The sequence below is a fragment of the Motacilla alba genome, chromosome Z, assembly GCF_015832195.1.
Source record: "Motacilla alba alba isolate MOTALB_02 chromosome Z, Motacilla_alba_V1.0_pri, whole genome shotgun sequence".
Classification (NCBI taxonomy): Eukaryota; Metazoa; Chordata; class Aves; order Passeriformes; family Motacillidae; genus Motacilla; species Motacilla alba.
Window position 1 is genome coordinate 36,176,827 of NC_052046.1, and position 21,347 is coordinate 36,198,173.

General features: G+C 37.5%; 1 protein-coding gene across 14 annotated transcripts in view; it reads left to right on the top strand.

Moving 5' to 3' along the window:
• Positions 1-21,347, top strand: part of PTBP3 (polypyrimidine tract binding protein 3) — a 43,123-nt gene extending 21,776 nt beyond the window's left edge. For 12 of the 14 annotated variants that reach the window (XM_038124222.1, XM_038124226.1, XM_038124223.1 and 9 more), the window contains 9 exons: positions 2,633-2,743; positions 5,557-5,731; positions 8,752-8,829; positions 9,481-9,611; positions 12,186-12,219; positions 12,841-12,933; positions 13,338-13,554; positions 14,605-14,682; positions 15,356-21,347. In XM_038124222.1, the coding sequence (XP_037980150.1) occupies positions 2,633-2,743; positions 5,557-5,731; positions 8,752-8,829; positions 9,481-9,611; positions 12,186-12,219; positions 12,841-12,933; positions 13,338-13,554; positions 14,605-14,682; positions 15,356-15,488 (1,050 nt within the window). In that variant the 3' untranslated portion in view covers positions 15,489-21,347. Of the gene's footprint in view, positions 1-2,632; positions 2,744-5,556; positions 5,732-8,751; positions 8,830-9,480; positions 9,612-12,185; positions 12,220-12,840; positions 12,934-13,337; positions 13,555-14,604; positions 14,687-15,355 lie in introns of those variants that run through there. The other 2 variants (XM_038124232.1, XM_038124233.1) reach the window with 2 other exon arrangements.

Genomic DNA, 21,347 nt, shown 5'->3' on the forward strand with positions numbered 1-21,347 from the left:
TCCTGCACTGCTAAGATCTCAAGCAATATTTGTTTTTAGTGACACCCTGTTTTTCCTCTTACCTCTTAAAATTTTCTGTTTCTCTGTATCTCCTCACCATGATACTCATTAACTAGGGTACATATGAGTTGCCACTTGGATCTAAACCTTTGTATGTGTCTTTGAGTGTTGCTCACTCATTACTGAACCTGTACAAACACAATGTCAGCTGCTTAGGATTATTACTGCATTCAGAATAAGCTCAGAACAAGCTCCTGTGGTTATGGGAGCTGTATGAGTTCTAAGAATGCAAACGTAAAGAAGAAATTCTTATTAATTTACTTTCATTTGATTTTAGTCTACTTCAGTGGAGCACAACTATATTTTCAGTATTTGAATTGCTCTCAACTACTTTTCCAATATGTCTTGAAAATTTAGCAATATTTGAAGAGGGATCTTATTTGGAGTTCTTAACAGGAGACAGTCTCCTCTAATTAAAGCGGCACTTTGTGCCCAATAGGTGCAATCTAACTTTTACTTAGTGTGGTAAGGTTAATGAAAATGAGTATTTTCACTGAATGTATAGCATCTTATGGAACATTAGTAGGCAAGCTGTCATCCCATGCTCGGATTGTATTTTGGAAGTTGTCTTGCCTGTCAAAAAATTAACTTTGTAAAATCACAATTAGTCTTAAAATATTTATCATAAGAAACTGAAAATTCAGTGTTATCTTTGCAGAAACAAAGTTGATATATACAGTGTGTTCAGGTTTAAAATAAAACAGGAAGGAGTACATTAAATTTCATTACCCTAAAGAGGTCTATTAAGTTTTCTGGATAAACATGGAAAAGCATGTGTTGAGAAGCTGTATTTAGGCATTTCTTAAGAGGAAGTGCTTAATGAACAGGAACTCAAAAATTGCTGTGAAAAGGTTTTTGTTCCATTTTCTATGACAAAATGATGACTTCAGCATTAAAATCTTGTTTCTGAGAGATGGAGAAACTGGGCCCAAATGGTTGGGACAGTAGTCTTGTATCGCTGATTCCAGGCCTAAGAGAGATACTTAAACTTATCCAAGGCCTTTCTTTCCATTGCAGGTGTAATATTTCTCAGGGGTTTCTGCTTTCCTGACTTTGCGTTGATTCTAACCATTTGTTTGAAAACTAATAGTATTTCTCAAACTCACCTTTCCTCTTTGACTGGACATTTTTTTCCTGCACTTGCATGATATGTCCTAGCTTTACTTTGGTCCTCGCTCTTTGTGGCATTGGTTTTATTTAAACACCTTCATGTAATGCCCACTCTCATTTTGAATGTATATATATTTAAATACTGCAATGCTGCAATGCTTATGTTTGCAATAAATCAAATACCATTTAATTATAAAGTATAGGGGTAGGTTCAAATCTAGGTCTTTGTCTTGCTTCTTTCCTCGTTTTCTAGTTTAGGCAGTGGGTCTTAATAAGCACATCAATTATTTAAGTGGTGTTTTATTCAACAGATATGCAGAATTTGTCTAATGTACAGAACATAAAGGTGGGTACCTTGAAATGCAGTTTGCAGTTCCTATCTCAACTGACTTCCAGAAACAAGGAATTATATTGATAGAAATAGACAGATCCATCAGGTCAACAGGTGCCTCTGTTGTGTACTTGAATAAACTTTGGGGTTTTTGACCATGGGATAATCTATTCAACACCTATTCCACTGATGCCTGACGTACCTTTCTCAGAGGGGAAAAAGGGTTCTAGTGTAGGAGGTAGTGGGGCTTGTTGACAGCTTTAAACCAGCTTGGAATAGGAAAGGGTAATATGTATAAGCTAGAGAACAAGAGGCTGGAGAGCAGCCCTGTGGAAAGGGACCTGCACATCCTGGTCAATGGCAAGTTGCATATGAATCAGCAGTGTACAAGATCTGGAGGGGAAGCCTTATGGGGAGTGGCTGAAGGCACTAGGTCTGTTCAGCCTGCAGGAGACTGAGGGGAGACCTCCTTGCAGTTACAGCTTCCTCAGAGGGGAAGCGGGAGGAGCAGGCACTGATCTCTTCAGTGTTGTGACCAGTGACGGGACTTGAGGAAATGGCATGAAACTGAGTTGGAGAATGTTTAAGTTGGATTGGAAAAGGTTTTTCACCCAGAGGGTGTTGGGCTCTGGAACAGGCTCTTCAGGGAAGTGATCAAGCACCAACCCTGACAGAGTTCCGGAAGCCTTTGGACAATGCTCTCAGGCACATGGTGTGACTCTTGGGGTGCTCTGTGCAGAGCTGGGAACTGGACTCAGTTAATGATCCTCGTGGATCCCTTCCAACTCAATGTGTTCTGTGATTCTATGACTTGTGAAGTTCATTTCTCAAACCTCAACTCTGATTCACAGTTTATCTGCAGACGCTTGAGAAATGCCTGTTTGGACTTTCCTGTTTAGTTCATTAGACATTGCTAATTCTTTAAGGAAATTTTATCCTTCTTTCCTGTCTTTTGTAGCCTTTCTTTAATTATTTTTTTTTACCTGAAACAAAATTCTGAGTTCACATAATTTTTGTTCAGCTCTCACAATAGGAATATTTTTCAGAAATTTATTTGGAATATTAAATGTTAGTTTTTAGTGTGCATGAATTACTCACTGCTTCTTAAAGCCCATGTTTTTTCCCTAACAGATTTTCTCTAAATTTGGCTTTGTCCTGAAGATTGTCATGTTCCATAAAAACAATCAATTTCAAGCTCTGCTCCAATATGCTGATGCAATGAATGCATATTATGCCAAAATGGTAAGTATAGCATATTCAGCTTGATTTTGTTTGTTTTTTGGGGGGTTTTCCTTGCTAAGGGACAGGGGAAGCATTAGGAATATTTTGACTGTTAACTTTGTGATTTCTCACCATTCTAACAATCTTGTTGCACATGAATAACTTTGACATCTCTCTTTATTTAAGAGGACAGTACTCTATCATCAACTGCAAACAAATCTACAGCATATACTCCAGGACCTGCATTAGTCTGTCAAAATGAAAATCATTGATAATATTCTCTCTCAGTCTTCTTGAGGCTGAACGGGCCTAGTTCCCTCTATTTTTACTTGTGAAAGAGATGCTCCAATTGCTTAATCATCTTTGTAAGTCTACACTGAACCCATTCCAAGAGCTCCATGTCTCTTTTGGGCTGAGGAGCCAACAACTGAGCACAGCAGTCCAAGTGTGGCCTCACCAGTGCTGAGTAGAGGGGCAGGATAACCTCCTTTGATCTGCTGGCAGTACTCTTTATAATGCACCCCAGAATGCTATTGGCCTTCTTGGCCACAAGGACAGATTGCTGGCTCACAGGCATCTTGTGGTCCACAAAGGTACCCATTCTTTGTAGAGCTGTTTTCCAGCAGATCAGGCCCTAGTCTGTGCTTTGCATTTGCCTTTGCCGAGTTTCAGAAGGTTCCTCTGTGCCCATCTCTCCAGGGTGCTGAGGTCCTCCTGAAGGGCTGCACAGCCCTCTGGGCTATTGGCCACTCCTCCCAGCTTTGTGTTGCCAGTGAAATGGCTAAGATGACATCTGCCTCTTCATCCAAGTCATCTTTAGTTCTCATATAAAGGGAGCAGGAGATAATAAATAGTCAGATGTGTAGAAAAGCTTTAGTAATCCTTTCATGACACCTGTGATTCAAGTCCCAGAGAGGCAGACTGAAGATCTTTTTAGACCAATGGTCAGGTCAGCAGGTGGGTGCCTCTGCTGTGGAAGGGCATCACCTGCAACAATTATTCACCATTTCTGGGTGTTCTTGGGCACAGGATCTGTCTGCTCTGTTGTTTCACTTGAAGTCATGCCTAGGTCTGGGACTTAAATTGGAAAAGACCCTTAAGGTCATTGAGTCCAATGATAAACCTAATGCTGCCAAGTTCACTTCTAAATCATGTCCTGAAGCACAATGCACATCTTTTAAATACCTCCAGGGATGGTGACTCCACCACTTGTCTGTTCCGATGCCTGATAACGCTTGTAATGAAGAAGTTTTTCATAACATCCAGTCTAAACTCCCCTTGCAGAACTTGAGCCCATTTCCTCTTGTCATGTCACTTGTTTCATGGGAGAAGAGACTGACTCCTACCTTGCTACAGCTTCCTTTCAGGCAATTGTAGATAGCAGTAAGGTCTCTTCTGAGCCTCCTTTTCCTCAGGGCAGGCAACCCCAGCTCCCTTCAGCACTCCTCATGGGACTTGTGCTTCAGATCCTACATTAGAGTCCATCATGTAAGGGTCAGTTCATGCAGGTAAAGTTTCCAAATTAGTATTCCTATTACCATCTGATATTGTGTGTTGAGTGGGAGAGAAGTAAGATTAGAGACATAAGAAGTCAAGTCATGCTTAAAGCTATGTTTTGTCCAGTTAGCACAAGGTGATATAATACTAACTAGTAGACTACACTAGAGGTTTAGGTAAGGACAGTTGCAGCATAATTGTCTACTTGACATTTAAAGAGAGGGCTTAATACCGGAAGGTGAATTACTGTTTGGATTCAATTGCAAGGTGAAAACTTTATAATGGTGGAGTGGTTTGGATGGAAAGCTAAGAGCCTGAATGGGAGATGCGGGACTCCAAGTGGCTCTTCAAGATGCAGTTTATTCCATGCAAGACATTACAGCAGTCCAGGGTCGTGGGCGACAGAGCCTGTGCCTACAGCTGTCAGCTCCAGCTGCAGGCAGGCCTGGAGATCCCTTGGTTTTGGTTACAATGCATTATATACTTTTCTTTGCTGAGCATCTTAACACAGCAGAACCAATCTATGCCTTAACTTTTAGAGCCTAATCTATAGCCTATCACAACTACTATAATTACCATATTCACGTTACTATTCTCCAATCACTAAAAGTTAGTACAGTTAGTACTTTTTAGTTAGTACAGTTTAAGCTAGAAGTTGTTTTTCAGTTTCCTTTCAGTGGAAAATTCTGAGACCTTTTTTCTACTTACAACATTTGCTGACTTGTTTGCCTGTGCTATTTTTCTGCTTGGTAAAAACATCTTCTTGTTTGAGGTGGGTTTATCCTTTGCTCTAAGTCATAAAAACCCCTTCTAACTAGCACACCCTTTGCCTCCTTGGTTACCTAGTAAGACTGGCTCAGCAATTCTTTTCTTCTATATCAAAACTTGCTTCCATCTCTATTCCTTCTTCAGAAGCTACATTTAAAAATCTTTCTGCTAAGCATACATATCTGTGAGACTTTCTTGTCAAACTTTCATCCTCCCCAACAGAAAGCAACCTTTACAGGTCATCCAGTCCAATCCCCTGGAGTGAGCATGGTCACCTTCAACTAGATCAGGTTGCTCAGAGCCCTGTCCAATGGGCATCAGCCTCCTCTCAGGGCAACCTGTGCCAATGTTTCATTACACTCATTGTAAAAAAACTTCTTCCATATAGCTAATCCAAATCAACCCTCCCAGTTTAAAACCATTACCCTTTGTCCTATAGCAACCTGCCCTACAAAAAGGTCTGTCCTATTCTTTCTTATAGACCACCTTCAAGTCCTGAAAGGCTGCAATAATAATATAAACTTATAGTGATGTGTCCTATCTCTGAAAATGTAATTATTTTTCTTCAGTCTCTGGATGGTCATTGTATCTACACTGGCTGCTGCACTCTGCATATTGATTTCTCCAAGCTAACTAACCTGACGGTGAAGTACAACAATGACAAAAGTAGAGATTTCACTCGCATTGACCTTCCTTTTGGTGATGGCCAACGAACCATGGAGACATCCTTATCTACTCCCTTTGGTAAGAAACCTTCACTTCTAGGGCTAAATACACACCAAGATCATAATTTTTATGCTGCATTTATGCTTTGGCTTCATATCAGGTTCATAGGGGGGTCCATTTTATGTACATTTTTGCGTGCTACATCCAGTAAAATTCATATGGAAAGCATGAAGTCGAAGTAATGATAAATGAATATCTGAAACAATGGCATGAGGAATACTAGTGAGCAAATTTTAAAGTGTTGTAAAAAAGCTACAAAGTACTACTGAAATTCTGCGAAATTGTGTCATTGGTAGAGGTAATGTAGTGAATATTGCATATCAGAATGGAAATCTTCACAAATTGACACTGGCTGCATAAAGCTTCTTGAAAATAAGTGTTTTAAGGGTATTAGCTCTTATTTGTTGATATTTTAGGATAATTGAGTGCTGCAAGAAACAAAACTGTAAGAAAATCCAAAATTCTATACTTATTTATATATATCTATACTCATTTTTTAAAATACAAAACTTAAGAAATGTTCTTAAATTTTAGAAGTCATTTTGGCATAGAGGAGACAGTGCCTGCTTGAAGTGACACTGGAGAAATGCTCACAACACAATTTGAGCCATTTTAGCTATTTTACTCTCTATTGACAACTATTAGCAATAATACACAGCTAAGAACTGTCTTAGCTGTTGAATAGGTATCTAAGTGCTGTCCAATGGATTATCACAGTGAAAAGTGGGGGAGAATAATTCACTATTTTCCTTTACTTTTCTGTGGCAGCTAGGACAAATACTGGGTTTGGTTTGATTTTTTGGATAGTTGAGTTAGCTTAGATTAGAATTAGAAAGTGAGTTGCAGTCACTACTGTCTTGATTTTTGTCTTTACTGCTCCCCTTAAACACTGGCCTTGGATCTTTATGTGATGGACAAATGTCATTGCAGTGTGGAGCTGAGGAGGATGGTGGAATTTCCCATCCAGCATTATAGAAATATGCTTTTACAAGTCTAATGTATTCTAATTAAGTAGACTTGCACTGTTTGAAGTGTCAGTGGAAGGGAAAGGTACAATTAGAGTAGTTTATTCCTGCACTTGCTTGTAGGGCAGAAATAACTATGCTTTTGGAGAATAACACACGAACACTTCTCCTTATCTTCCCCCTCACTCTCCCAAGATTCTCATTGCTAGGAGCTTGTTTTCTTTTACTGTAAGAGTCAGAAGTGCTGGAATAGTCTGATGTCTGTACCAAAATTTGTCTGTGGTACATTCATAGTGAAGCAGCTGCACATTTATTAAAAAAAACCAAAACAATAAAAAATAGCTGTAGATGGGGAGAAGTGTGCTTCCTAGGCTTTCTGTCAGTGATGACAACATGCACTTATTGTCATTGACATGTTCTGAGACGCTTACTTACAGAACATGAGGAAAAGATGTTCTGTCATGTGACTACCTTCACTACTTCTTATTACTAGTGGATGTAGTTTTGATGTAGAATGATAAGACAAACCTAGTAACTGTCAGAATAATATATCTGGTTTTTATTGTAGACTGGAAGTTATCTTAAGTTTCAAGAACAGTTTAGTTTTGCTATTGTTTTTCTTCTTTCTCTTTAGTTTTCTTCTGCTTTCTGTGGAAAAGATACTGCACTATAAACAAACAAGGTTTTGTGTATATTTTGCATTTAAAGAGTTCTTGTATCCAGTGAGCAGAAATACCTGAATTGGCTTGCTTAGCAAGCTAGGCTGATAGCCATGAAGCAAATGAATTTAAAAAGCAACAAAGAATTCTAGATCTTCCTGCATTAGCTTAGTTTGACAATTTTTGCATTCCTGATTTTGGTGTCAGTAAGACCTGTCAACATGCAGGTTTTATTTGGCAGAATAAAAGTTCTTGATCTATTTATTCATTAATGTTTCCATTGCCATTCTTGGACTGTGAATAAGTGATTAATAACTATATTGCCAGAACTTGTCAGTATAATTTCAAAAATGTATTTACTTGCTTTGATGTGATAACTGTGCTCAGTTTTTTGTATGAAAGATACTTTTTTGTCTCAGATAAGAGGAGGTGTAATATGATGCAGAATTCATGGATACTTGATCTGTGGTGTCTGTTACATTTCTTCTTGGAATTCATAATAGATACTTTTTTTGGTATTATCCCTATTGATAACCATTTGTTAGCAGTTCTATTTTAGTCAGTGTGAAGGTTTGAGTAGTAAAACAGACATACTACCAAGGTGGTAGAATGTTTTCTAATTATACATGCCCCATTTGAAAAAATTAAAATCTGGTGTGTCCTTACATATGAATGAATCCACAGCTCAAGCTTGTGTCTAACTGCTTAGAACACAGCTTTGTGAGTTACCCTGGGTAGCACTTGATACTGATGTGGAAGTCACTGAGCTATCTTTGATGCTGGGACTCTCCATATGTTTCTATTCCAAATCTGGTTAATGCTTGTGATTTCCAGGGCAATATAAAAAAACACTCGTTATTTATAAAGTTACACAAACTGGGAAAGTACATCTCCTTAAAAAGCAGAATATATATGCTTTTTGCATTTCAGCAGCTAGTAAAATTTAGAACCTCAGATTAGTTGCAGAAGTTTGTATAGTTATTTTATACTGATCTTAGTATTCAGGAGTTGTATCATTGCAAAATATCTTTGACTGTATTTACTTGCAGAAAATTTCTAGAATACGTATCCATTGTGTGAATAGAAACCACTGAACGCAGGCTTTAATGGATACTAGTCTCCACTGTGCTTTCCTATTCAAACTTCTCTAATTCACATTTTGCCCGGACTTCATTTTAGAGAGGAATGCTGAGGCTGACCAGAATATTTGCTTTCAAAAGTGGCTGAAAATTGTCTTTGTACAGCATAGAATCTTGGATTTCAATGAGAGTTTTAACCCAAAAGTTTTATAAACATCTGGAATCACATATAAAGTCAAAGTAGCAATACTGGTAGCTGATTATGATTGCCAAAATCTCTTCTGTTTTCTAAAACTTTTAAAATCTGCTTTAAAAAATCTATCTGTTCTCTCTAGCCACCCAAAATACCGTATTTCCATCATATACAGGGCCTCCTGGGTTTGCCCCAGCCTTGGGCTTTCCTCAGGGAGCAGGTAAGTTTGTTTTCTAAGAATGTGGTGTTTGTAGTTATGGTTAGTAGCCTATCTGAATGCATGCATTCAGAGCCATTTGTTTCAGAATATATCAATAAGAACACAGTATTAATTCAAGTAATTGTAACTCTTTCTCATATATATACTCAATAAAATAAGTTTCTGTAATAAAAGCCATATCCTGATGTAGTTTGTCATTCAATAAGCAAAGGACCTAAATGCCATGGTAGAGATTGCCTGCAAGAGAAGAAATTAAGCGTTTGTTTTTTTATCAGAATCATAAAACTGCTATGACATTCAATGCAAATTGAGGGAAGTCTCTGCTTTTCTGGCTATCGAGCGAGAAATAGTTTTTTAGACTGTGATCTTTCCCTTTCTAGTGCAGGATAAATTTGTGTGCTGAATTATTTTTCTTCTTTCTTGGGCTGCAATTTATGTCCCCTTTTGTTTGGGTCTGTTTGCGTAGCTGAATATTTCTTTTTTCTCTGAAAGAGAGGTGCTTCCTGCTTTATTGGTCAGATACTAGTAATAACTAAATTCCTTAAAATAATTTTTAAATTTGATAGTGATGTTTTTGCCAAATATAACCTGCCTGTGTATTCTTCTTTATCCACTTTGAGACGTCACGTGATCCTATTTATACCTTTCCAGGTCCTTCTGTTCTGCCTGTTCCTGGAGCACTTGGTCCTCTCACGGTCACCACATCAGCAGCGCCTGGACACATGACTATTCCTGGTATTCCAGGAAACTCTGTTTTACTAGTCAGCAACCTCAACCCTGAAGTAAGTTTGATTGGTGGAACTGATGTGTCACCTTGTACCAACTGCCAGAATCCTTGAAAACTGACATTAGCTGAAAGAATAAGAGAAATTCTCTATGCTGATATGTAAAAACCAGGATACATCTATACTTGTTGCAGATAGTTAGCAATATTGCTGAGGTTTAAAAACTCCTGCCATCAGTGAAAATCTTCCTAACATGATTTACTTTAGGAACCTTATTTTAGCAGTGTAGCTAGTAATTAGAGAGAAGTCTACGGTCAACTGTAAGAAATGTTTGAAGATGTAAAGAACATACATATGATAATTTACTGATATCTCTGTTAGCATGACTTCTTTAAGTGCTTTTTTTATCTGTAAAGAAGGCAAAGGATTTTTCCTTACGTTGGTTGAAAAACAAGGAATTAAATGCAAAGGAGGAAATAGAAAAGGAAATAAAAGCATACAAATCAAGTACCTTTCTAAACATGTGTAGGTTCTTTCTAGCTTTGCAACTCTTTTGAGATTGAAGAAAAAGAACTCTGGTACATTATGTTATTGACATCACTCTACATTTATTTTTAAAAGTTAATAAGTACCTATGTTCACTTCTCATAGTACCCCACAGATGCTTTTTCATATGGTGGCAGTAAAATTACCAAGGACAACTTGGAAAGTTATTTTTGTAGTGGAAATGACATAGGCTGGTCTATAATCTTCCTCATGTTATTCGAACACTGATCAGTTCTTAATTAAAAGCAATGTACATCTTCTTAAAAAATTAAACAAGCTTTACCAGTGCCCTGACTTAAAACATGATTCTTTTTGACTATTGGTAAGCAGTCATATTGCAGCAATGTAAAATTCTTGTTGCACACACTCCATACATTTCTTTAACTGTAAAACTGTTAGGAGTTGTTGGCAAAATTGAAGTTCCCTTCATATTCTGAGGTTTAAAAATCTGTTCACTGTTTCTTTAAGTAATTGTTCTGTTTCTGTTTCGTACTAACAGCCAAATTCACAGTAAGCATCAAAAACCCAGCTGTACACAGGGCTGTAAGACAAGTCACTTTTTCTTTGATTTTACAATATATCAGTGAGTTTCTGATGATGGCTGCAGATGTGTTTTCTGCAACTGACTATTTATTTTCTGAATCTAAAAGGAGCACGCCTCTTAAAAATAAGCATATGCGAAGCATAGGACAGAGCTCTTTTTAGGACATTGATGCTTTACGTAGAATGAATCATAGCTAAGAATTCATGTAGAACTTAGTGCTGTAATCCATGATACGATATCAATGTATTAAGTAGTGCCCAGCTTCTTAGAAGGATAAAAATAATGTACTATGGCATTAATTGTTGAAAATATATTTATTGTCAGTTCTGTAGCACTTGTTCATCAGTATTGGTTGTCTGACCCCTGTCACTCCTTTTTCTCTGTATAGAAAATCTGGTTGACCTTATTTCAGTTCATATTTCTCTCCTGTTGCAGGGTTTGGGTGTGTATTTTAACATTACTCCATGACTTTTAAATTATCTGTTTTTGTCTTCCATTCTCTTTCCCCCCCTTTTTTTTTAAGTAGAAATATTTCAGTCTCATTTTAGTAAAAAAAGTTCTATTTTAAAACAGAAGTCTCCATCCTGAATTTAAATATTTGGGCCAGAAGAATAAACTCTTGATGAATTTAGATTTTACATTGATAGTAATTGTTTTCTACCACTAAATGCTGAAGATAAATGGGTATGGCCTTACGTTTAGGCTGCAATACCTTCTTTTTTGAATAATTTAGGTATGTTTGTTACACATTTGAGAAGTTGAGTTGAGAAGGAATAGGGCTAGAGAGCAGTGCCTCTGATATGCAGGTGTTTTTAGAACTTATTTCTGACAAAACCTTTGCCTCAGCTGAAAAAAATTTGGCTGCATTAGATTGTAAATTGTCTTCTTTGGTACTTGTCATACAAGATTTGTATTGAGAATCACTAAAGAGAAATTTCTTTCAATATTTACCTTTTTATTCACAGCTTCTAATTGAATACAATTTAAATACCACTTTCTATATGCTTAATACATAAACAAATTCTCTATGTCTCCCTTTAGAATGTCATGGCCATGTAGCGGGATGGGGAAAAAATTGAAGACAAAGCAAACACATTTTGAAGCAACTGGGTTTAGTTTTGTTGGTATTGTCTGTTGTTTACAAAATAAAAAGGAGTTCTTTAATGCTTTATTTCTAATTTAACCAATGTCTTTAATTCTTTTCATGGAATGAGCAGGTAGTTTAGAAAGGATAAGGTCAAATAATGAAGCTACTTAAAAAAATTAATAGCTTCTGCAGCATGACAGAATGAGTCTTGAGTGATGAAAATGCATGAGCTGAAGTGTTTGCTTGTTTACATATTTTACATGTGCATAGCAAATATGTATTAACGAGAGTGCCATACACTGTTATTATTGCAGGGAATGGCTTTTGGAGAGACAGGTTTATGTATTAGTATGCAGCATCTCTTCCATTCTTTTTGTTTACCGTGCACTTATAGAATAGATGTCTTCATTTGCATGGCTGTAGAAATAATGTACTCATTTTATCATTTAAACAGGCCATCACACCTTATGGACTTTTCATCCTGTTTGGTAAGATACATCAAATATACCTTGACAAACCACAGGGATAGTGGTTCTTTTTTTTTATCTGACCCATGCTGGTTAATTCAAACTCCATTGCTCTGTGCACGTCCAGGAAGTGCACTGGTTTTAAAATGGCAGTAAGTTGAGTCATTACTTAAAAGCCACAGATACCAAAATGGCAAAACACTTAGGGTCAGAAGAATTGTAATGAGTGATCCAATTTGTTTACTACAAAAAACGAGAAAGCAAAGTAAGATGAAAAAACAGAGGTTGCATCAGAGGAAATGCTGTACAGAATTGGCTCATACATTAGTTGCAGGGGACAGTGTTGAGTAGAGTAGTATTTTAATATGCCTCAGTTAAGAGGACTTTGACAACTATTGCACTATTTAAAAACTGAATATAAATATGCAGTAATATGACTGGGATCTGGGGAATTTTCCTCCACTTGTGAGCCCCAGAATATAATAAACAAACTTTAAAACTCTCCTTATACTATTATTTTAACCAACCTGTTTAAAGAGGTATTATTCTTTGTAACACTGATGTTAGTCAGAAGAAACAGACTTGGCCTTGTGCTTTAGTTAGTAGTGCTCTGAAAAAAATTTCCTTTCTGGATTTCCACAGGTGTGTATGGTGATGTGCATCGTGTGAAAATCATGTTTAAGAAAAGAGGAATTGCTTTGGTTCAGATGGCAGATGCAACCCAAGCTCAATTAGGTATTGATTTTTAATGCACAGTTATGCTTCAAGCTAACATGAGTTTAATATAAAGGAGGAATTTTTCATCTGTCAGTGACAAGCATAAACAAATAAAATTCATCATTGTGCTGCATTACTATGTGCAAACTTTGATAATACTCTTAGTGGTTTTAAAAATGATCAACTGATCTGTATTGAAATGCTGTTTTGCATTTTTTTGGCATTTGAACTGGAGATTATATTATATCCTTATACCTTTTTAAAATGTCATGTTGTGACATAGCTCACCTAGTAGATGTGGAAGTGGCAGTTTAAACTTAGAAAGTGAAATCTGACACTAAGTAGAAAACAGTATTAGTATTCAAAGAATTGTCTTTTCTTCCTCCATTAATTCCTGTTCAAATTATATTTCCACTGGTTAGCTATCAACTACTTGAACGGACAGAGGCTTTATGGAAGGGTCATGCATGCTACTCTTTCAAAATATCAGACAATTCAACTTCCTCGTGAGGGACAAGAGGACAAAGGTCTGACAAAGGACTATAGCAATAGCCCTTTACATCGCTTTAAGAATCCCTGCTCTAAGAATTTCCAAAATATCTTTCCTCCATCTGCAACCTTGCATCTGTCCAACATCCCGTGAGTATCTATGTGTGTCATCTTCTTGGAAAGATATTTTTTAGGTAGTGTTGTCAAATTAAAAAATCTAACATAAGTTTTGGTTATCTTTCCTTGGCCTTGTACAATTCATTCTGCTGTGGGTTGTTCTGGTATGTTATTAACCATAAGTGAAGCCTTTAACTGTCCCATTTTTATCATTAGCAAAGAGGATAACTGAAGGAATGATCTTCTTTGAGTTTTCACTAATTTATATTTTCTTTTCATATATTTTATATGGTTTTAGGTTATGACATATTTTAAATCATGTCACAAATTTTCACAAAGGTTAAAGATGTGTTTTATTGAGGTAATGTACATGGTAACAAATTCATTGTCGGCATTGTTATTTAATATAGATATGATGTTTAATATTCTAACACTTTTTAAAGTACAGTTTCTACAGAATTCAGATCTCTTATGTGGAGGGCAAGTTGTTGCAACTTTACTTTTTACACTGAAGTAAAAAGTATTTAGTGTGCTCTTTAAGACTGAAATAATCTTTTTTATGTCTAGAATATTATCAGTACTGTGTGGAGTAACAGCCAGACGTAGGTTTTACAGGCTTCTCTTGTTTGGCAGCTGTGCAGGGAGGAAAAAAGGAAACTATAGAATTTTGCCACAGTAAGAAAGTAAATTATTAAGACACTTTGAAAAAGCTTTTTGAGTAAAACGAAAATCTTTCAAAATTGAACATATGTGATGTGCACTTGCACAAATTGCAAGGTTAAATATATTCCTTAAGATTTTAGGAGATTTTTGTGCAATCTGAATTTTACTGACAAAGAAACAAGGTTGGATGAGAAACAATAGAGTATCTAAAATATTTTTGTAGCACAATGTGATACTAAGATGTAGAGTAAATGCAAGTGTTTTGAGCTGAAGTTTGAGTTGATGGAGATAAATTTAAACAGCAAAAACTAGTTTAGAAGCCAAAATTGAGATCTTGATATTCTTACACAACTCTGTGCTCTTCTACAAGTTGAGGGGAGTTTGTTTTTGTTTTGTTTGTTTTTTGTTGTTTTCAATTAGGCCCTCTGTTACTGTTGATGATTTGAAGAACCTTTTTACAAGTAAAGGATCTACTGTGAAAGGCTTCAAATTTTTCCAGTAAGTTCTCTTGTAAAATTGCTAAGCAAGCTTTCATCCTAGAAAATAGCTAATTGCTTTTTTGTGACTTTGTATGTGTATACAACTACAGGCAAAATTCTATGTATATATAGCTATAGGCAAAAGTGGTGCACCTATCACAATTTTTATGATACTTTGTCTTAAAATTTTAAATGCAATATTGGGCTAGCATAACTAAACTGAAAATATGCAGCCTTTTGACAAATTCCATGTGCATAAGGAAAGCAAATGCTCACCTCTTGAAAAAATACAAGCTTCGTGTGTGTAAAATGCCATATAAAAGTGACAGTCATGACAATGTGTCTACATTAATTAAGGTTAGTTGGCAGTATTATTTTAGCATAATCATACTTGCTAGAATAATCCCATCTAGATGGACAATGCAAGTATTTCTTAGAGGTCTTCAAGCCTTATTTTGATCTAGCTTTTTGAGGTCTAGTGTAATGAAAGAATGACATGTCTTTAAGCCATAGATTCACAAAATTTATGTAGTTTTTTTATCTTTGCATTTTAGCAGATGCATAAATAGCTCTGATTCTTTTGCTGTACAAGTGTGGGTGATGTAGCTGACAAAAAAAACCCTACTTATGCCACTTTTCTGTGGCAAGTGAAAATCTGGTTAGGATTAATAATAATTTTTATTGTTCTTCAGGAAAGATTGCAAAATGGCTCTTATCCAGCTGGGCTCTGTGGAAGAAGCAGTTCATGCTCTCATTGAGCTTCACAATCATGACTTTGGAGAAAATCAACATCTGAGAGTTTCCTTCTCAAAATCTTCAATCTGATTTTTCTGTGAATTTTCCCTTTAGGGCTGCATAATAGTTTTAGTAACATCTTCAAATAGAGACTGAGACAGCTGTGACCAGCTCTGTCTCTTAAAAGAAAAACCTCATTCATACACAAAGAATTAAGTGATGATTTTCTCTGATTCTAGTTGCAATTATGTCATCCATAGAAAGATTCTTCTGTGAAATCATTCTAGCAACAATATTTATCATCAAATTTCCTACTTGTTTTATGTTTTGAGACCATCCTTTCAGCTTTTGTTTGAAATCAGCCTTACAAAACAATTTAAAGTGCTTTTACAATGTATCAAATGAGTATGTTTAATGAAAAGGTAAACCTACTCTGTGCAGACTAAACACTTATTTGAATGTGAAATAGTGCCTGGGTTTCTTGAAGAAAAGCAAACAGTAACTGTGAGTATCCTCTAAATAGTATTTATGTTACCAAGGTGTGTGTTCATACTTTGGCAAATATTTACAAATAACTTGTTTATAAAAATAAAAAGTCTGTGCTGTTCTTATAGATTAAATTATTAGAGAAAAGGCAGTGCCTTCTCTCTGTAGAATAAAAGTAGTTGACAAGTTTCTTCAAGGTGTGGTATTGGAGAATTAGTTTGACTTGATTGTGGGTTGGAAGTTTGATGTCCTATTTCTACTATGAAGGAATGTGTACCTTGGAGAAAATAAAACAAGAAAATGGTCTTGATTTAAAATACTTTTTTTTTTACATTTCTCTAAATAATTAAATGTTTGCAATCTTATGGAAAATATTCAGGTCTGTGATGGTTTCTCAAGTTTTTAAGATGTTATTTTTGCTATAAGGTCATCTTTCAGGGCAGAAAAATTAAACCTTGAGGTTTTTTACCACTCTACAGTCTAATACTTGTATTTGCCTAATTTCTTATTTTGTGCCTTACTATATGTGTATGAATAGATTAGAGTGTTACCTGAAGTATCTTGCAAAAAATATTGTGGGCTTTGTGAAAATTCTCCTCTTGGTCTTTTTGTAAATGTTTTCCAAGATAATTCAAGATATATTTTTTCATTAATTAATATTTTGAATTCTAGTTTCTTGTGTTTTCTTATGGAGATTGGATGTAGATGGGAATGAGGTTTCATTTGTTGTGAAATTACACAGGGATTCTCTAAATTTACCTAGTTGCACTTCTCTGATGGTAGTTCTTCACTGATAAAAAATTCATACCCAGAAAAAATACACTAAAAACCAAACAAACCTATATAGGAGGGCCAGACAGCAAATCCAGTTAGTTTTCTGGACTTCATCTGACTTTTTGAGAGATACTGACTGTATCAGAATATTCTTGCAGGTTTCTGCATTTCTTTTATTTTTAATACTTTACAGTATTAAAGTAATAGAATACTATCATTCTTTCCTTTGTAAGTATGAAAAAATGTTTGATACTGAATCTTGATTCCTCTTTGGGGAATGAGCTGAGATGCAGTTAGGTTTTGCCATGAGTGTACAGATGAATACTAATGACTTTTGATTGTATTTTAAAAAGCTAAATTTCATCTTAAGAGCTTTTTTTTCCTCCTAGTATTTTCTTTCACATAAATTAATTAAAAATTCATTTAATTTTACTTATCACATTTTAATGACCTATTTCTTTCAAACATGGCATTCATTTACTTCTAACTATTGCAGAATCTGTTTCTGCTGTAATGTTTTGCCACTCATAATTGGTTTTGTTCATCTGAATTATATGACTTTATCTTTGAAGAAAGAGTATGTTTCTACTATATTCAGAGTACGAGCTGAGTATTCTGTAGTGAGCTTTTCTAATTTTTCTCTTTGAATTATTTTTGCAAAATCAGCCTTATAGTAGCTTGCCAGATACCACCTTGATCTGTGTAAATTGATTACAGGTGTATTAAGGAAACCTCCCTGCCCAACCATCGGGGAGCCATTCTGGCAGTCACTCTTGCACCACTTGAGCTGGAACTAAGGCTCTTCCCAGTTACAGCCCCCACATTCCCACAGTCAGAACAGGTTTCCTTACTGGGCTGACCCCAGGTTTCCCATAGCAGTCTCAGGCATCCCAGCCATTAAAATAATTTCATCACAGCACAATAACAAACTAACAGCTCAGGCTGGCATCTCTGAGGAGGGACCCAGAACAAAGGAAGCCCTGGGCTTTTATCCCCTCACCAGTCTAAGCCTGGGAAGGTCTGGGATCATCGGCTCCTGCCGTGTCCCAGTGTCCGGTCCCTGGCTGGGCCACAGGTCCCCGGGCCCTTGTGTGCCCAGGGTCAGCTCTTCAAGGCCTCTTTGCCTGGGCTCCCCCAGCCTGAGCTCAACCTGCAGCTCCCACTGCAGCTGCACCCCGAGATACCTCAGTGACCGTGTTCCTCAACAATCGCAGCCAATCTGACTGCCCAGATGTAGCTATCTTTACAACACAACTGTATAAATATGCAGAATGTACTATGTACTGGAAAGTTCAATTGGCTTAGGAAAAATATTCCCCTAAGAGATGTTATCTTTTGGATTTCACAGAATCACAGAATAGTGTGGGTTGATCTTCATGAAGTTCTCACTGTCTCGCTGCTCAGTCTTTCCAGATCCTTCTGGGTGGTGTCTTTTCTTTCCAGGTGTGCTGACTGCACCACACAGCTTGATGTTGTCAGCAGACTTGCAGAGGGTGCAATTGATTCCACTGTCCATGTCACCAACAAGGCTCTTTACCAGCTCTGGTACCCGTGCTTATCCTTACAGAACACTGCTCATTATTGGTCTCCACTTGGACTTCAAGCTGTTGACCACAACTCTTTGAATGCGGCCATCCAGCCATTTCCTTTTCCAGCTAGAGGTCCACTCATCAAATACATGTCTCCAGTTTAGAAACAAGGAAGTTTTGTGAGACAGTATCATGCTTTGCAGAAGTCCTGGTAGATGACATCAGTTGCTCTTTTCTTACCTACTATTGCTGTAACTCCATTGTAAAAGGCCATTAAATCTGTCAGGCATGATTTGGCTTCAGTGAATCCATCTACTTCATAATCTTACTGGGAAGCAAGGTGGCACTTCCAGACTTATAGTTCCTTGGGTCTTTCTTATTTCCCTTTTTACAAATGTGGGCTGTATTTCCCCTTTCCAAGAAAAGCTTTAGCTTTCACAGTTTCATAGACATGGGCTGCTCAGAAAACCTCTTTTCCTCACAGGCTACATGTTACTTCCATTCTCTGTAGCCTTTCTTTTAGTGTTTGAGTTCATCCAGTAGTTCCTTGTTCATCTAACACCATTTTGACATTTTTGCCTGACTTCCTCTTTGTTGGGATAATCACTCCTGAGCTTGGAGAAGGTGATCCTCTAATACCATCTAGCTTTCCTGGGTCCCTCTTTCCTCCAGGGCTTTATCCCATGATACTATATGAGGCAGATCCATGAGGACACCAAAGGCTGTCTGCTGAAGTCCAGGGTAGTGAGCTTTCTGTGCACCTTCCTTGCTGACCTAAGGATCTCAAACTCCTTTTCGTGGTCCTTGCAGTCAAGGCTGCCCTCGAGCTTCACATTTCCCACCAGCCCCTCCTTGTTAGGAAAAAAAGATCCAGCATAGCACCTCCTCTCCTTGGCTCCTCCATCAATTGAGGAAGGAAGGTATCATCAATGCATTCCAGGAAGCTTTTCAATTGTTTATGTGCTGCTGTGTTGACAGATATTAGGGTGGTTGAAGTTCTCTGTAAGAAACAAGGTTTGTGTGTGTGAGGCTGCTCTTCTCTGTAAGGGGCCTCATCTTCTCTGTCTTCCTGGTCAGACAATCTGTAGCAGACCCCTACTGTAAAGCCACCTTCCCTTGCCTGCCTTTTATCCTGACCCAATAACTCTCAGTCAGCTCCTCATCCATCCCCAGGTGAGGCTCCATGATCTCCAGCTGGTCATTAACATAGAGGGCAACACCACCTCCTTGTCTACCCTTCCAGTCTTTCCTGAAGAGCCTATAGCCTTCCATTCCAGCCATCTACTCTTTGGAGCCATCTCACTATGAGTCCATGACATACCAATGAGGTCATAGGCATGCCCACAGGTCTAACTCTGCTTGTTTATTCCCCTTCTTATGTCCTCTTGCATAGATGCTTTGGAGTTGAGACCCTAATGAAGGTGATTTACTGGCTGGAGTAGGTGGAATTCCTTTGTGTTGTTCTTCTGGTGCTTTTCTGCTGACCTGTGACCCCTCTTCAGGCTCTGGACATCTATTGCTGGTACTGGCACCAAATTGATAGGAGTGGAATGTGTCAGGACCCATCCCCGTATGGCCACCAATTGTTGGCGTTGGTGCTTGGCACCAATTGATGGTGGATGGAAACTGACTGTCATTGCCAGTTTGTTATCTTACTGTAAAATTTTCATACCTCCTCTCTGTGTGTTCCCATGGGCAGCTTCTCACAACACTGACTCCTTTCCTCTTCCTTCTGCATGACTGCCTGACCCTTACTGCTCAGCACAGCCAACAGACTCCAGCTCTCCTCTCAAGCAGCTAACTCATTCTTTTGTAACACCCATTCTTATTGGACATAGCTGTGCCCTATTAAGGGCAGGGCTGTTCCTACTCTTTGGTAATTAGTACAGCTGCAACTCCTCAGGGGTGAGATTGCCTTCAGTATATCTCTATTCTCCTACAATGCGTCCTCCCACAGGGATGGACTGAAGTTCCTTTTCCCCTGGCATCGTTAGTTTAAAGCACTTCTCACCAGCTTGGCAAGCTGGTGGTAGAAGATGCTCTTCCCCTCTTCTGACAGATGGACCCTGTCAGCCCTCAGTAGACACAGTTTCTGAAAGCAAGTCCCATGGTCAAAGCAGCCAAACCGTGGCTGAGACACAGCCCCAGAAGCATTTGTTGATTCACCAGATTTGACTGGCCCTTTAAAACACCTTTCCTTTGGCTGTGAGCATTGATGAAAAGACTGCCTGTGGAATATTAAAAAAATTTTAACCTAGAAAAATCTGAATGTTGGTATTTATTATGTTCACTTTCTGGTTTTGTGATACAAGTGTATCTTTTTTGATTCACATTTATTGTTCTGTTTTTGCAACCAAATTATTCTTGCCAACATACTTTTAGATTTGTGTGTGTCTGAAAGATGCTGCCTCTTAGGGAAATCTGCTTTTACAAGATATGCAGATAAGCTTTCAAACTTGACAGTACACCTTAACATTTGCTTAGCAGTGTGAAGGCACTAGTTAAGGCTACTTTTTCCCTTTTAGTGTTCCACCTTGAATAATTGAAAGCATAAACATAACACCTTAGTTATTACAATGCATTGTTAGGGAAGAATCATGGCAGAAGGATTACATTTTATACTTTGTGCTTGACTCAGTAGTGGCTGGTGCAGAAACACAGCTGCATCTCAGTTCTTGATTCTCTAAAGCTTTTGATATCTGTGAAAAGAGCAAGATTTGGGAAAGAATGATATTCTACAGTCTCATGGTGATGTGGATGGAATGGGACCTCCAAAGGCCTTAGTCCTACCTTTCAGTCAGACTATAGATAGCTTCAAGCAGTTACTTAAAGAATCATCATGTAATTTAAAAACAAAATCAAATGGAACAAATTCTCTGTTCTTTGCTGTTCTGTTTGGTGGTCCTCACTGTGAATTTGCTTCTTTAATATGTAACTAGGCTTTAAACATACTACATTCTATGTCTTTTGCTTTTTTCCCTGTTGCTTGTGTAACTCTGAAGAGGATTCTGGCTTCATCTTCTCTATACTGTGGCCTTAAGCTGTTAATGATACGTTTATAATTTCTTTAACATATGTTATTAATTTCTATTTGTGAAGTATCTGGTAATGTGCACAGTTTAAGCTGGAATTTGGGCACGTGGTGGGATTCTTTGGGGCT